This window comes from Salvelinus namaycush, chromosome 38 (genome assembly GCF_016432855.1).
Source record: "Salvelinus namaycush isolate Seneca chromosome 38, SaNama_1.0, whole genome shotgun sequence".
NCBI lineage: Eukaryota > Metazoa > Chordata > Actinopteri > Salmoniformes > Salmonidae > Salvelinus > Salvelinus namaycush.
Window position 1 is genome coordinate 8,732,668 of NC_052344.1, and position 18,632 is coordinate 8,751,299.

The 18,632-nt window shown below is 46.6% G+C and overlaps 1 protein-coding gene across 12 annotated transcripts in view; it reads right to left on the reverse strand.

Moving 5' to 3' along the window:
- Window positions 1–18,632, reverse strand: part of LOC120031968 (CUGBP Elav-like family member 2) — a 118,124-nt gene that overhangs the window by 48,811 nt on the left and 50,681 nt on the right. For all 12 annotated transcript variants that reach the window (XM_038977849.1, XM_038977859.1, XM_038977857.1 and 9 more), the window contains one exon: window positions 2,800–2,882. In XM_038977849.1, coding sequence (XP_038833777.1) covers window positions 2,800–2,882 — 83 coding nt within the window. The remainder of the gene's footprint in view (window positions 1–2,799; window positions 2,883–18,632) is intronic.

Genomic DNA, 18,632 nt, shown 5'->3' on the forward strand with positions numbered 1-18,632 from the left:
CAGTGTTGCTTCCTAAGTGGACAGTTTGATTTCACAGAAGTGTGATTGACTTGGAGTTACATTGTGTTGTTTAAGTGTTCCCTTTATTTTTTTGAGCAGTGTACAATTTGGTCGACTCAAATAAAATGTGTTTTGGGCTGTGTATTTAAAAATACTAAAATACACAGAAAAAAGTATTTTAATAACAAATACACATGTATTTTAACCCAGTTCTGGTGTGTGTGTGTGTGCAGAGGAGAGTAATTGTGTTTTCATAGAGAGTAACTGCTTTAGTGTGTACCGTATGTAATAAGTCACTACCTTTGTGTGTGTGTGTGTGTGTGTGTGTGTGTGTGTGTGTGTGTGTGTGTGTGTGTGTGTGTGTGTGTGTGTGTGTGTGTGTGTGTGTGTGTGTGTGTGTGCTTAGATTGTGTGTGTAGTGAGTGACTACTTAAGTGTGCGGGAGTGTGTGTTTGTGGCCGTGCGTGTAGTGTGTGTGCGTGCGGATGTGTTTATGTGTGTGTAGTGTGACTACTTGTGTGTGTGTGGAGGTCCAGACTGCGGATGGCTGTGCAGCAGGGGAGGGTATTATGTTCTTAAATATCTGCAGAAGGAGCTGCGGGCATGTTTTCAGTAGATAGATGTTTCGGGGCCAGTTTAAAGCACAGCTCAGTGGTGACATTAGAGGCTCTGAGAAAAGCGGGCCCCCCCTAGCTACGTGCCCCGACCAGCCACCTCCACCCCCATTCCTCCAACCCCCCCACTCACAGTCCCCAGAGCTTCATTAGCTGTTCATTAGAAAAACTCTTACTTTAAGTTTTTGTTCCTCTAAAACAGTCCCCCCCTCCTTTCACTCATCTAAAGCTACTTGGCAGATTTGGGGAGGGGAGGAGTTACAGTATTTGCGTGTGTGTGTGTGTGTGTGTGTGTGTGTGTGCCAGAGTGTGTGGGAATCACTTAGGCATACGTCCAGTCCCTGTTCTGACCTGTGCAGGTTTCAGTAGGATCTCCATTAACACATTATAGCACAAGCACTGCACGCACGCACGCACGCACGCACGCACGCACGCACGCACGCACGCACGCGCACGCACACACACACACACACACACACACACACACACACACACAGTCTGCTGCCAAAGCTGGAGGCTTAGAGAGAGAGAGAGGGGGGAGATGGACAGACAGGGAGTTGGCAGAGGGGAGAGGCTGCTTTTCTAAAGTGTGCCACTCCAATATGTGGCTGGCAGGAACCTGTGCTCTCAGTCGAGCTCTTTGTTTTTCTGAACACTGTGTTGGAGATGGGGGGAGTATATGAGTACAGGGCTGTACAGAACATCCACGTTTACACACACTACCACATTCTCTCCAGACTATTCACACTCAACGCCCTACTCAAACATGGCAGCCATTCAACTGTTCCTGTGTGTGCCCTAAATCAATATGGCCACCGTTCAGCTTTGCCAACCGCTCTCGTCCAATATGGCCGCTGTCCAACTGCTGTGATTGTGATTGGATCTCACCCTGTCAGGGCCTACAGTTTAGAGCGCAAGAATGAACGAGGGAGAGACAGAGAGCCAATATAAACATTGTTCCACTGCCTTTTACAAGAGAGGGAGAGACAGAGAGCTAATAAGCACCTATTGTTTTGTAGCTGAACTCGTTTATTGCTTTGCCCTAAAGCGAACTGTGCTCTCCCTCTATCCTTTCCTCATCACTCCGTCCTCTCCTTAGCTCATCTCTCTGTCCATTGCTCTCTCTGTCCACCGCTCTACCTCCACTCAACGTTAAAGCATTTATGGACTCTCTCTCCCAGGACATCCCTCCCTCCTCCCAGAGGAAGGTCAGTCAGTACTTTATTAAAGTCAAATTTAAACCTGCCTGCAGTGCTGCATTGCCGGTGAGATCTCAGAGGAGGCCATTTTAAATGAGTTAATCATCACCTCCCAAAACCGCTCAAATGGATTTGATTATGGTGCTATTGATTCAGCCCTGTGTTCGTTTTAGAGTGTTACCTGCCTGGGGAAAGGAGGGACAGAGGGAGGAGGAGTTGGCAGAGGGACAGAGGAAATGAGGGAGGGCGGTAATTTCACGCTCCCCTAATCCTAAAATGTTTAGAGCATGTGACGTATCATATCCACCCTCCACCCTCATATCCACCCTCATATCCACCCTCATATCCACTCTCTCTAACCCAATAGGTCCATCCACTAACCTACAGGGGAAATACAGTGTACAGGCTTCCCTTCCCTCTAATTAATATGCTTCCAGAGCCTCAGAACCGCCAAGGCTGCAGCCTGCCAACACCCCAAGCAGGAGTAACCATGGTCCAAGGGCCTGTTAAACCCAGAGGAGCAGCTAGAGACTTCCAGAACCTGGGAGGGGACAAGAGACACAATCCTATTGCTCTTCTATCACTCCACTGTGTTTAATATACACACAGGGACAGAGGACAGCAGCAGGAGTCTGGTATAGGAAAGGACCCTACAGCACACACACACTGAAATATATTCACACACAGAATATATAATGTAGTCAGACACAAATAAGCATCTAAATGCAGTTAGTGACACAGTAAAGGCCTACACACACACCACACACACACACACACACACACACACACACACACACACACACACACACACACACACACACACACACACACACACACACACACACACACACACACACACACACACACACCATACAGACAGCCACAGTGTGTGACGTGACAGTAATGGGAGATGTCCCCTGGTAATCACTGACACTGCGTGACAGCAGGGCAGCGTGGGCCGAGGAGAAATGAGAACACACACTCACCCCTGTTAAGGTCTTTATGTTATGCAGTGCATTCTGGGCTTCAAGGGCAGCTTTCCGTGTGTAAAACGTGACAAAACAGCACCCTGGGAGAAAAGAGGGGGAGAGAGAGAAAGAGAGACAGAGAGAACATGTTAAGTAACCAAAAAAGTGTTCTTAATTAATTCATACAGTTTTACGTCATCTGCCAAAAGTAGGCTCAAGGAGAAACCAGCTTAGCATTTAAATGCAGAAAACATTCGCGATTTTAAAACAATTCACTATTCATGACTTGAGTGACATTACTTCAGAATGACAGAGACACATCAAAGATAGAGAGAAGGGTTCGAAAGATGGAGAAACAGGAGCCAGTCAGAGAGCCAGTGAGAGAGAACGACAGAGAAAGGAAGGAGAGAGACAGGGAGAGAGAGAGAGAGAATGAAAGTCATTATAAATAAAATAGTAATCTCCAGTGTAGGTAGCAGACAGCCCAACTGTAGACCATTAAGCCACAGTCAGCAGTGTAAGGAGCAGAGGAACTGCTGAGTCTTGTAGAATCACTCCTTCACACACATTTACAGTTTTCAATTCTTCATTTTCTGAGACGTGTGTGAATGACTAGTCCTGCTGTCCATCCATCTCACTTCCGTTATGTTGCACAGGTACCATGTATTTTTAACCCTACACCCTCTGAGAGGAGTATGCATTGGAGCTTGCTTTGCAGAGGGGTTGATGATTCCATTCCATTGGAAAGGTGTTTTCATATGGTGTTGTCTGTGTTTGGGATGGTTAAGGTCTTGGCCTAGCATGAAGTAGGGCTTGGGTATGGGCAGGTTCGAGCTTAGTGTAACAGTAGTAGTCTATATTACAATTCCCATAGCGTATAGCCTGTTTATGGGAGGGGTTAGCCTAGCATTAGCTGTGTGTTGTGATGCCCATGTGTATGGACAGGTTTGAACTTCGTATTAGCACTGTTGTCATTCCCATAGCGTATGGAAGGGTTAGCCCAGAGTCTGGCAATATATGTGTATTGTCGTTCCCAAAGCACACAGCCTATTTAGCTCTTATTGTGTTATCATAGGTATGGGGGGTTAGCGTGTTAGTGGTGTGTATTGTGAATCCCTAGCATTAGTGTTGTATCAGCGTTTAGCATTAGGGTCTTAGCCTAGCATAGGCCTATTGTGATTCTCATAGGGTAGGGCCTGTGTATGGGATGGTAAGTGTAACAGTAGTGGTGTGTATTGTGATCCCCATAGCGTAGGGCCTGTGTATGGGATGGTAAGTGTAACAGTAGTGGTGTGTATTGTGATCCCCATAGCGTAGGGCCTGTGTATAGGATGGTAAGTGTAACAGTAGTGGTGTGTATTGTGATCCCCATAGCGTAGGGCCTGTGTATGGGATGGTAAGTGTAACAGTAGTGGTGTGTATTGTGATCCCCATAGCGTAGGGCCTGTGTATAGGATGGTAAGTGTAACAGTAGTGGTGTGTATTGTGATCCCCATAGCGTAGGGCCTGTGTATGGGATGGTAAGTGTAACAGTAGTGGTGTGTATTGTGATCCCCATAGCGTAGGGCCTGTGTATGGGATGGTAAGTGTAACAGTAGTGGTGTGTATTGTGATCCCCATAGGGTAGGGCCTGTGAGGGCTAGTGATGCGGCGTGTGGTTGGCTGTCCCTGTTGGTGTGCTGTCAGGAAGAGGATCAAAGAGCAGAGCATAGTTCTCACACACTAAGGCTGCATTTAGACAAGCAGACCAATTTTTCCACTAATTGGTCTTTTGACCAATCACAGCAGGTCTCTTCACATCAGATCTTTTTCACATCAGGTCTTTTTCGGTGCGTATGTGATTGGTCAAAAGAACAATTCATGAAAAAAAGATCAGAATTGGGCTCATGCAAAACACATGCACAAAACTAGCAGTAATGTACTCACTGCTGTGTTCGAGACCACCTAAAGCCAGACCGATTCAAGACCGAGACCGGGTTAGGGGAGAGACTGAGTCAAGACCGAGTCAAGACCAAGACCGGAGGAGGGGCGAGACCGAGTCAAGACCAAGACCGGAGGAGGGGCGAGACTGAGTCAAGACCAAGACCAGAGGAGGGGCGAGACTGAGTCAAGACCAAGACCAGAGGAGGGGCGAGACTGAGTCAAGATTAAGACCGGAGGAGGGGCGAGACTGAGTCAAGACCAAGACCGGAGGAGGGCGAGACCGAGTCAAGACCGAGAGAGGAGGAGGGGCGAGACCGAGTCAAGACCGAGAGAGGAGGAGGGGCGAGACCGATTTAAGACCGAGAGAGGAGGAGGGGCGAGACCGATTCAAGACCGAGAGCGGAAGAGGGGCGAGACCGAGTCAAGACCGAGAGAGGAGGGGCAAGACCAAGTCAAGACCGAGAGCAGAGGAGGGGCGAGACCGAGTCAAGACCGAGAGCGGAAGAGGGGTGAGACCGAGTCAAGACCGAGAGAGGAGAAGGGCGAGACCGAGTCAAGACAGAGAGAGGAGGAGAGGCGAGACCGAGTCAAGACCGAGAGTGGAGGAGGGGCGAGACCAAGTTAAGACCAAGACCGGAGGAGGGGCGAGACCGAGTCAAAACCAAGACCGGAGGAGAGGCGAGACCGATTCAAGACCGAGAGAGGAGGAGGGGCGAGACCGAGTCAAGACCGAGAGAGGAGGAGGGGCGAGACCGATTCAAGACCGAGAGAGGAGGAGGGGCGAGACCGAATCAAGACCGAGAGCGGAAGAAGGGCGAGACCGAGTCAAGACCGAGAGAGGAGGGGCAAGACCAAGTCAAGACCGAGAGCAGAGGAGGGGCGAGACCGAGTCAAGACCGAGAGCGGAAGAGGGGTGAGACCGAGTCAAGACCGAGAGAGGAGAAGGGCGAGACCGAGTCAAGACCGAGAGAGGAGGAGAGGCGAGACCGATTCAAGACCGAGAGAGGAGGAGGGGCGAGACCGAGTCAAGACCGAGAGAGGAGGAGGGGCGAGACCGATTCAAGACCGAGAGAGGAGGAGGGGCGAGACCAAGTCAAGACCGAGAGCAAAGGAGGGGCGAGACCGAGTCAAGACCGAGAGCGGAAGAGGGGTGAGACCGAGTCAAGACCGAGAGAGGAGGAGGGGCGAGACCGAGTCAAGACCGAGAGAGGAGGAGGGGCGAGACCGATTCAAGACCGAGAGAGGAGGAGGGGCGAGACCGATTCAAGACCGAGAGCGGAAGAGGGGCGAGACCGAGTCAAGACCGAGAGAGGAGGAGGGGCAAGACCGAGTCAAGACCGAGAGAGGAGGAGGGGCGAGACCGATTCAAGACCGAGAGAGGAGGAGGGGCGAGACCGATTCAAGACCGAGAGCGGAAGAGGGGCGAGACCGAGTCAAGACCGAGAGAGGAGGAGGGGTGAGACCGAGTCAAGACTGAGAGAGGAGGAGGGGCGAGACCGAGTCAAGACCGAGAGCGGAGGAGGGGCGAGACTGAGTCAAGACCGAGAGAGGTGGAGGGGCGAGACCGAGTCAAGACCGAGAGAGGAGGAGGGGCGAGACCGAGTCAAGACCGAGACCAGAAAAATGCCAGTCAAATTAAAGACCATGATTATAATTGTGTCAAATCACCACCATAATAAGAGTTGAACATGTCCAGTATTTCTGTGTTCATGTTTCAGAACAATATAGATTCTTTAGACATTAAAAATAGTGAAGAAATGCATGCTGAGGAAAATAGAGCCATTCTACAAATTAGTACTAACCCAAATACAGTGGGGAACAATGGGCCTTCAAAGAAGGGATAAGGATTTATAAAATAATGATTATAATAACAATGATGTTCTGATTTAATCTCGTAAATTTTTGTTGGTAAGGGAAGGGTTAACACTGAGGGTTAACACCAATTAGGAGTTGTATTTGCAGTCTCTGGGGAGATACATCTAGCTAGCTAAGTCAGCCATTGGCTAGGCCATCAGAAGCTAGATAAAGGCATATGCCATTCAACTGTATTAGGGCAAAATATTGGAGTGACAGTGGAATCAACCAATCACATTTTGACTTAATGGGTGGAACCATTTTTACAAAAACTTCTGCCTATTTGAAGGCCAACAGGTGTTATCAAAGAGGATGTTGTTGCTAATGTGTTAGCTTCTCCCTTTCCAAGAATAATGAGCATCATCTGGTGAGGGGAACTGTGTTTTTTATTGCAGCACGTTTGCTGTTGTTAGCCATCTCTTTGAAAATAACTTGTGTGTGAAACATTGTTGCATTTAAAGTGGAACTGACAGCATTTTAGCAATATGACATTTACACCCCCAGGAAGAATATGACACATTTAAAAAAAAAAAATCTGACAAGTCACCACTTAGATATGGTCATTTTCACATTTTCATAGATTCTTAGAATATTTGGTTATTATGTACAGTAAGGCATTTGTGATAAGTCTATAGTAATATAGAGTTGGAAAGCGGCCGTGAGTTTGGACAATTAAAAGACACTGCAGTAAATAAAACCAAATAAAACCATCTGTCTTGTCCAGGACCGGAGTCAACACAGACCGGCGCGCTATAGCCAATCAGAGCTACAGTAGGCCTTTATACAAACAAGCCATTTGTCACACAGACCTTCCATCATTCACTTTGAACTGGACTGTGTTTTTACAGGAAGTAGGACCTTCCATCATTCACACTGAACTGGACTGTGTGTTTACAGTCAGTAGGACCTTCCATCATTCACACTGAACTGGACTGTGTGTTTACAGTCAGTAGGACCTTCCATCATTCACTTTGAACTGGACTGTGTGTTTACAGTCAGTAGGACCTTCCATCATTCACACTGAACTGGACTGTGTGTTTACAGTCAGTAGGACCTTCCATCATTCACACTGAACTGGACTGTGTGTTTACAGTCAGTAGGACCTTCCATCATTCACACTGAACTGGACTGTGTGTTTACAGGCAGTAGGACCTTCCATCATTCACACTGAACTGGACTGTGTGTTTACAGTCAGTAGGACCTGCCATCATTCACACTGAACTGGACTGTGTGTTTACAGTCAGTAGGACCTGCCATCATTCACACTGAACTGGACTGTGTGTTTACAGTCAGTAGGACCTTCCATCATTCACACTGAACTGGACTGTGTGTTTACAGTCAGTAGGACCTTCCATCATTCACACTGAACTGGACTGTGTTTTTACAGGAAGTAGCAACAGCGTGACTTTAGATCATTAGAACGCATTTACCAAATGCCACAAAATACACCTGAATGGATTTCTGCAAATATGTAAATACCACAGGAGTCCTGTTACATTTGTTTGACGCCTCTAGCACGGAGATGCAGTGTCTTAGACCACTGCCCCACTTGGGAGCCCAGATAGCCAGAGTGAATTTGTGAATGCAAGATATATGCTAACTGGAGTTGTTCTTGCTAGCTAACCAAATGACACCTGCATCTCTAGCTGTGTACAGCCACTGAAAAACGATATGAGGGGAAAGAGTCAGTTGCTCACCCACTCCTCTAATGGGATGACATGACATCCTCCTAGCAGCTAGCTTGCTATCCATCTATCCAGCTAACGTTAGGCTCCGTGTTTTTAGCTTGCTACAGTACATAAATAGATACTCTAGCCTATTAGCCATGTTATAACTGCCTTGCGATCATTGCCCTTGCTAGTTTGATTGTATTGACATTCCCAGCCTTAGTTACATTCGTCCATTTTTTGTCCAGAATATTGAAACTGAAATCCCGAATGGAGGCAGCAAACAATGTACCAGGCCAGCTGTGATTTACAACCTAACAGCAAAATGTTTTGGACTACCAAGAAATGTATTGGTGAATGATATTAATCATGCATTGAACTGCATCCATCTATTCTGCCAACAATGCCTTACTCTGTCATGGAACGTTGAGTCAAATAGTCTATTTGTAAAACCTCTTATAAAGAGGGTTTTGTAGCATAAACTGGGAATTTGATATTTTTGACTGATATTATGATTTTCTGCTCGTTACATATCTGCAAAGTAGTTACAACTCTGTCAGTTCCACTTTAAACTTTAGGTCTCCGGTTACTTTGTGTGCTAAACGTGAAATGTTTTTTTGCAATGGGAAGCAATAGTCAATTGGGAAACGCTAAATGTTTTGTTTTTGTCTTCTTATGAATGGGACCTACTGGTTTATGGACTGCTTCTCCTTTAACATCATGCTGTGTGACTGCTGTCTCTCCATCGACCCTATGCAGTGGTGTAGTGGTGCTTTAACATCATGCTGTGTGACTGCTGTCTCTCCATTGACCATATCCAGTGGTGTAGTGGTGCTTTAACATCATGCTGTGTGACTGCTGTCTTTCCATCAGCCCTATCCAGTGGTGTAGTGGTGCTTTAACATCATGCTGTGTGACTGCTGTCTCTCCATCGACCCTATCCAGTGGTGTAGTGGTGTTTTAACATCATGCTGTGTGACTGCTGTCTTTCCATCGGCCCTATGCAGTGGTGTAGTGGTGCTTTAACATCATGCTGTGTGACTGCTGTCTTTCCATCGACCCTATCCAGTGGTGTAGTGGTGATTTAACATCATGCTGTGTGACTGCTGTCTTTCCATCGACCCTATGCAGTGGTGTAGTGGTGCTTTAACATCATGCTGTGTGACTGCTGTCTTTCCATCAGCCCTATGCAGTGGTGTAGTGGTGCTTTAACATCATGCTGTGTGACTGCTGTCTTTCCATCGACCCTATGCAGTGGTGTAGTGATGCTTTAACATCATGCTGTGTGACTGCTGTCTTTCCATCAGCCCTATGCAGTGGTGTAGTGGTGCTTTAATATCATGCTGTGTGACTGCTGTCTTTCCATCGACTCCATGCAGTGGTGTAGTGGTGCTTTAACATCATGCTGTGTGACTGCTGTCTCTCCATCGACCCTATCCAGTGGTGTAGTGGTGCTTTAACATCATGCTGTGTGACTGCTGTCTCTCCATTGACCCTATCCAGTGGTGTAGTGGTGCTTTAACATCATGCTGTGTGACTGCTGTCTCTCCATCGACCCTATCCAGTGGTGTAGTGATGCTTTAACATCATGCTGTGTGACTGCTGTCTCTCCATCGACCCTATCCAGTGGTGTAGTGGTGCTTTAACATCATGCTGTGTGACTGCTGTCTCTCCATTGACCCTATCCAGTGGTGTAGTGATGCTTTAACATCATGCTGTGTGACTGCTGTCTCTCCATTGACCCTATCCAGTGGTGTAGTGGTGCTTTAACATCATGCTGTGTGACTGCTGTCTCTCCATCGACCCTATGCAGTGGTGTAGTGATGCTTTAACATCATGCTGTGTGACTGCTGTCTCTCCATTGACCCTATCCAGTGGTGTAGTGGTGCTTTAACATCATGCTGTGTGACTGCTGTCTTTCCATCAGCCCTATCCAGTGGTGTAGTGATGCTTTAACATCATGCTGTGTGACTGCTGTCTTTCCATCAGCCCTATCCAGTGGTGTAGTGGTGCTTTAACATCATGCTGTGTGACTGCTGTCTCTCCATTGACCCTATCCAGTGGTGTAGTGATGCTTTAACATCATGCTGTGTGTGACTGCTGTCTCTCCATCAGAACTATCCAGTGGTGTAGTGGTGCTTTAACATCATGCTGTGTGACTGCTGTCTCTCCATCGACCCTATCCAGTGGTGTAGTGATGCTTTAACATCATGCTGTGTGTGACTGCTGTCTCTCCATCAGCCCTATCCAGTGGTGTAGTGATGCTTTAACATCATGCTGTGTGACTGCTGTCTTTCCATCGACCCTATGCAGTGGTGTAGTGATGCTTTAACATCATGCTGTGTGTGACTGCTGTCTCTCCATCAGAACTATCCAGTGGTGTAGTGATGCTTTAACATCATGCTGTGTGACTGCTGTCTTTCCATTGACCCTATCCAGTGGTGTAGTGATGCTTTAACATCATGCTGTGTGACTGCTGTCTTTCCATTGACCCTATGCAGTGGTGTAGTGGTGCTTTAACATCATGCTGTGTGACTGCTGTCTTCCCATCGACCCTATGCAGTGGTGTAGTGGTTTCTGGAGAAGTGGGAAAACTAACATTTTGCCAAATAGTTCTCAAACGGCCAGCCCAGCAAAGGAAAGGCATCCCGTTTCCCTCTGTTTTTATGAGCTTTCCTACAAATTTGACAGATTTTCACTCTCAAAATCAAAACATGTTTAAGTAGAAAAATATACTAAAATGTGATGTTCTAAGTCCACAACAATGCTTAAACTACATCAATCTGATTGGGTGGGCCTGTCAGGGCCTGGCTCCCCATTGGGTGGGCCTCTGTCCACCCAGGCCCATCCATGTCTACGCCCCTGATGCAAACAGCGCATGTTGACAATGGTGCATCACAAATAGCCTACTAACCAACACTTCGGACTTAACTTTTTCAATAGTTTACATACCCATTGTTGCCTTAGTTATCATTTACTGGTAGACATCATAAATTGAAATGTCTTACCTACCCTACCCGCTACCGATGTCATTCTTCTGTGAGCTGCTCCATGCCAAAACACGTTGAGCTGCACACTTCCTGCCTGCACATGATATTCCGCTGAAACTAGGCTATGTGCACGGCACACAAGAATACTGTATATTTCACGTGCTTTGCGATTGTGTAGGCTACTTTATGCATATGATTTCTCTATTGTACTACGTAACTGATAAGTCGTATACCTCCACTACACTACTTTGATATGCATCAGTAGGGATTAAGAAGTGAGTATACGCAATTCCCACTGAAAAAAAGTGTGTGTGTACGGTTCATACCTGCGCATAGCCTCCCCTACACCACCGGCCCGTTGTGTTTTACTAAAAGTGCACTCTACATGAGCGCGCTGGTATTACGGTTGATCTCCTTTCAGCATCACGAACCTGTCACACACTGAAGACCTATAGGTTCACCACTGTACTAACCTGTCACACACTGAAGACCTATAGGTTCACCACTGTAACCTGTCACATACTGAAGACCTATAGGTTCACCACTGTAACCTGTCACACACTGAAGGTCTATAGGTTCACCACTGTACTAACCTGTCACACACTGAAGGTCTATAGGTTCACCACAGTACTAACCTGTTACACACTGAAGGCCTATAGGTTCACCACTGTACTAACCTGTCACACACTGAAGACCTATAGGTTCACCACTGTACTAACCTGTCACACACTGAAGACCTATAGGTTCACCACTGTAACCTGTCACATACTGAAGACCTATAGGTTCACCACTGTACTAACCTGTCACACACTGAAGACCTATAGGTTCACCACTGTACTAACCTGTCACACACTGAAGACCTATAGGTTCACCACTGTAACCTGTCACATACTGAAGACCTATAGGTTCACCACTGTAACCTGTCACACACTGAAGGTCTATAGGTTCACCACTGTACTAACCTGTCACACACTGAAGGTCTATAGGTTCACCACAGTACTAACCTGTTACACACTGAAGGCCTATAGGTTCACCACTGTACTAACCTGTCACACACTGAAGGCCTATAGGTTCAACACTGTACTAACCTGTCACACACTGAAGGTCTATAGGTTCACCACTGTACTAACCTGTCACACACTGAAGACCTATAGGTTCACCACTGTACTAACCTGTCACACACTGAAGACCTATAGGTTCACCACTGTACTAACCTGTCACACACTGAAGGCCTATAGGTTCACCACTGTACTAACCTGTCACACACTGAAGACCTATAGGTTCACCACTGTACTAACCTGTCACACACTGAAGACCTATAGGTTCACCACTGTAACCTGTCACACACTGAAGACCTATAGGTTCACCACTGTAACCTGTCACACACTGAAGACCTATAGGTTCACCACTGTACTAACCTGTCACACACTGAAGGTCTATAGGTTCACCACTGTACTAACCTGTCACACACTGAAGACCTATAGGTTCACCACTGTACTAACCTGTCACACACTGAAGGTCTATAGGTTCACCACTGTACTAACCTGTCACACACTGAAGACCTATAGGTTCCCCACTATACTAACCTGTCACACACTGATGGCCTATAGGTTCACCACTGTACTAACCTGTCACACACTGAAGGTCTATAGGTTCACCACTATACTAACCTGTCACACACTGAAGACCTATAGGTTCACCACTGTACTAACCTGTCGCACACTGAAGGTCTATAGGTTCACCACTGTACTAACCTGTCACACACTGAAGGCCTATAGGTTCACCACTGTACTAACCTGTCACACACACACTGATGGCCTATAGGTTCAACACTGTACTAACCTGTCACACACTGAAGACCTATAGGTTCACCACTGTACTAACCTGTTACACACTGAAGACCTATAGGTTCACCACTGTACTAACCTGTCACACACTGAAGGCCTATAGGTTCACCACTGTACTAACCTGTCGCACACTGAAGACCTATAGGTTCACCACTATACTAACCTGTCACACTGAAGACCTATAGGTTCACCACTGTACTAACCTGTCACACACTGAAGACCTATAGGTTCACCACTGTACTAACCTGTCACACACTGAAGGCCTATAGGTTCACCACTGTACTAACCTGTCGCACACTGAAGACCTATAGGTTCACCACTATACTAACCTGTCACACTGAAGACCTATAGGTTCACCACTGTACTAACCTGTCACACACTGAAGACCTATAGGTTCACCACTGTACTAACCTGTCGCACACTGAAGACCTATAGGTTCACCACTGTACTAACCTGTCGCACACTGAAGACCTATAGGTTCACCACTGTACTAACCTGTCACACACTAAAGACCTATAGGTTCACCACTGTACTAACCTGTCACACACTAAAGACCTATAGGTTCACCACTGTACTAACCTGTCACACACTGAAGACCTATAGGTTCACCACTGTACTAACCTGTCACACACTGAAGACCTATAGGTTCACCACTGTACTAACCTGTCACATACTGAAGACCTATAGGTTCACCACTTTACTAACCTGTCACACACTGAAGACCTATAGGTTCACCACTGTACTAACCTGTCGCACACTGAAGACCTATAGGTTCCCCACTGTACTAACCTGTCACACACTGAAGGCCTATAGGTTCACCACTGTACTAACCTGTCACACACTGAAGACCTATAGGTTCCCCACTGTACTAACCTGTCTCACACTGAAGACCAATAGGTTCACCACTGTACTAACCTGTCACACACTGAAGGCCTATAGGTTCACCACTGTACTAACCTGTCACACACTGAAGACCTATAGGTTCACCACTATACTAACCTGTCACACACTGAAGACCTAAAGGTTCACCACTGTACTAACCTGTCACACACTGAAGGCCTATAGGTTCACCACTGTACTAACCTGTCACACACTGAAGGTCTATAGGTTCACCACTGTACTAACCTGTCACACACTGAAGACCTATAGGTTCACCACTGTAACCTGTCACACACTGAAGACCTATAGGTTCACCACTGTACTAACCTGTCACACACTGAAGGCCTATAGGTTCACCACTGTACTAACCTGTCACACACTGAAGGCCTATAGGTTCACCACTGTACTAACCTGTCACACACTGAAGGTCTATAGGTTCACCACTGTACTAACCTGTCACACACTGAAGACCTATAGGTTCACCACTGTACTAACCTGTCACACACTGAAGGTCTATAGGTTCACCACTGTACTAACCTGTCACACACTGAAGACCTATAGGTTCACCACTGTACTAACCTGTCACACACTGAAGACCTATAGGTTCACCACTGTACTAACCTGTCACACACTGAAGACCTATAGGTTCACCACTGTACTAACCTGTCACACACTGAAGACCTATAGGTTCACCACTGTACTAACCTGTCACACACTGAAGACCTATAGGTTCACCACTGTACTAATCTGTCACACACTGAAGGCCTATAGGTTCACCACTGTACTAATCTGTCACACACTGAAGGCCTATAGGTTCACCACTGTACTAACCTGTCACACACTGAAGACCTATAGGTTCACCACTGTACTAACCTGTCACACACTGAAGACCTATAGGTTCACCACTGTAACCTGTCACACACTGAAGGCCTATAGGTTCACCACTGTACTAACCTGTCACACACTGAAGACCTATAGGTTCACCACTGTACTAACCTGTCACACACTGAAGACCTATAGGTTCACCACTGTACTAACCTGTCACACACTGAAGGCCTATAGGTTCACCACTGTACTAACCTGTCACACACTGAAGACCTATAGGTTCACCACTGTACTAACCTGTCACACACTGAAGGCCTATAGGTTCACCACTGTACTAACCTGTCACACACTGAAGGTCTATAGGTTCACCACTGTACTAACCTGTCACACACTGAAGACCTATAGGTTCACCACTGTAACCTGTCACACACTGAAGACCTATAGGTTCACCACTGTAACCTGTCACACACTGAAGGCCTATAGGTTCACCACTGTACTAACCTGTCACACTGAAGACCTATAGGTTCACCACTGTACTAACCTGTCACACACTGAAGACCTATAGGTTCACCACTGTACTAACCTGTCACACACACTGAAGGCCTATAGGTTCACCACTGTACTAATCTGTCACACACTGAAGACCTATAGGTTCACCACTGTACTAACCTGTCACACACTGAAGACCTATAGGTTCACCACTGTACTAACCTGTCACACACTGAAGGCCTATAGGTTCACCACTGAACTAACCTGTCACACACTGAAGACCTATAGGTTCACCACTGTACTAACCTGTCACACACTGAAGGCCTATAGGTTCACCACTGTACTAACCTGTCTCACACTGAAGACCTATAGGTTCACCACTGTACTAACCTGTCACACACTGAAGACCTATAGGTTCACCACTGTACTAACCTGTCACACACTGAAGGCCTATAGGTTCACCACTGTACTAACCTGTCAAACACTGAAGACCTATAGGTTCACCACTGTACTAACCTGTCACACACTGAAGACCTATTGGTTCACCACTGTACTAACCTGTCACACACTGAAGACCTATAGGTTCACCACTGTCACACACTGAAGGCCTATAGGTTCACCACTGTACTAACCTGTTACACACTGAAGACCTATAGGTTCACCACTGTACTAACCTGTCACACACTGAAGACCTATAGGTTCACTACTGTACTAACCTGTCACACACTGAAGACCTATAGGTTCACTACTGTACTAACCTGTCACACACTGAAGGCCTATAGGTTCACCACTGTACTAACCTGTCACACACTGAAGACCTATAGGTTCACCACTGTACTAACCTGTCACACACTGAAGACCTATAGGTTCACCACTGTACTAACCTGTCACACACTGAAGACCTATAGGTTCACCACTGTACTAACCTGTCACACACTGAAGGCCTATAGGTTCACCACTGTACTAACCTGTCACACACTGAAGGCCTATAGGTTCACCACTGTACTAACCTGTCAAACACTGAAGGTCTATAGGTTCACCACTGTACTAACCTGTCACACACTGAAGACCTATAGGTTCACCACTGTACTAACCTGTCACACACTGAAGGCCTATAGGTTCACCACTGTACTAACCTGTCACACACTGAAGGCCTATAGGTTCACCACTGTACTAACCTGTCACACACTGAAGACCTATAGGTTCACCACTGTACTAACCTGTCACACACTGAAGACCTATAGGTTCACCACTGTACTAACCTGTCACACACTGAAGGCCTATAGGTTCACCACTGTACTAACCTGTCACACACTGACGGTCTATAGGTTCACCACTGTACTAACCTGTCACACACTGAAGACCTATAGGTTCACCACTGTACTAACCTGTCACACACTGAAGACCTATAGGTTCACCACTGTCACACACTGAAGGCCTATAGGTTCACCACTGTACTAACCTGTTACACACTGAAGACCTATAGGTTCACCACTGTACTAACCTGTCACACACTGAAGACCTATAGGTTCACTACTGTACTAACCTGTCACACACTGAAGACCTATAGGTTCACTACTGTACTAACCTGTCACACACTGAAGGCCTATAGGTTCACCACTGTACTAACCTGTCACACACTGAAGACCTATAGGTTCACCACTGTACTAACCTGTCACACACTGAAGACCTATAGGTTCACCACTGTACTAACCTGTCACACACTGAAGACCTATAGGTTCACCACTGTACTAACCTGTCACACACTGAAGACCTATAGGTTCACTACTGTACTAACCTGTCACACACTGAAGGCCTATAGGTTCACCACTGTACTAACCTGTCACACACTGAAGACCTATAGGTTCACCACTGTACTAACCTGTCACACACTGAAGACCTATAGGTTCACCACTGTACTAACCTGTCACACACTGAAGGCCTATAGGTTCACCACTGTACTAACCTGTCACACACTGAAGGTCTATAGGTTCACCACTGTACTAACCTGTCACACACTGAAGACCTATAGGTTCACCACTGTACTAACCTGTCACACACTGAAGACCTATAGGTTCACCACTGTACTAACCTGTCACACACTGAAGGTCTATAGGTTCACCACTGTACCAACCTGTCACACACTGAAGGCCTATAGGTTCACCACTGTACTAACCTGTCACACACTGAAGGTCTATAGGTTCACCACTGTACTAACCTGTCACACACTGAAGACCTATAGGTTCACCACTGTACTAACCTGTCACACACTGAAGGCCTATAGGTTCACCACTGTACTAACCTGTCACACACTGAAGGCCTATAGGTTCACCACTGTACTAACCTGTCACACACTGAAGGTCTATAGGTTCACCACTATACTAACCTGTCACACACTGAAGGCCTATAGGTTCACCACTGTACTAACCTGTCACACACTGAAGACCTATAGGTTCACCACTGTAACCTGTCACACACTGAAGACCTATAGGTTCACCACTATACTAACCTGTCACACACTGAAGGCCTATAGGTTCACCACTGTACTAACCTGTCACACACTGAAGGCCTATAGGTTCACCACTGTACTAACCTGTCACACTGAAGACCTATAGGTTCACCACTGTACTAACCTGTCACACACTGAAGACCTATAGGTACACCACTGTACTAACCTGTCACACACTGAAGACCTATAGGTTCACCACTGTAACCTGTCACACACTGAAGACCTATAGGTTCACCACTATACTAACCTGTCACACACTGAAGGCCTATAGGTTCACCACTGTACTAACCTGTCACACACTGAAGGCCTATAGGTTCACCACTGTACTAACCTGTCACACTGAAGACCTATAGGTTCACCACTGTACTAACCTGTCACACACTGAAGACCTATAGGTACACCACTGTACTAACCTGTCACATACTGAAGGCCTATAGGTTCACCACTGTACTAACCTGTCACACACTGAAGGTCTATAGGTTCAACACTGTACTAACCTGTCACACACTGAAGGCCTATAGGTTCACCACTGTACTAACCTGTCACACACTGAAGACCTATAGGTTCACCACTGTACTAACCTGTCACACACTGAAGGCCTATAGGTTCACCACTGTAACCTGTCACACACTGAAGGCCTATAGGTTCACCACTGTACTAACCTGTCACACACTAAAGACCTATAGGTTCACCACTGTACCAACCTGTCGCACACTGAAGGCCTATAGGTTCACCACTGTACTAACCTGTCACACACTGAAGGCCTATAGGTTCACCACTGTACTAACCTGTCACACACTGAAGACCTATAGGTTCACCACTGTACTAACCTGTCACACACTGAAGACCTATAGGTTCACCACTGTAC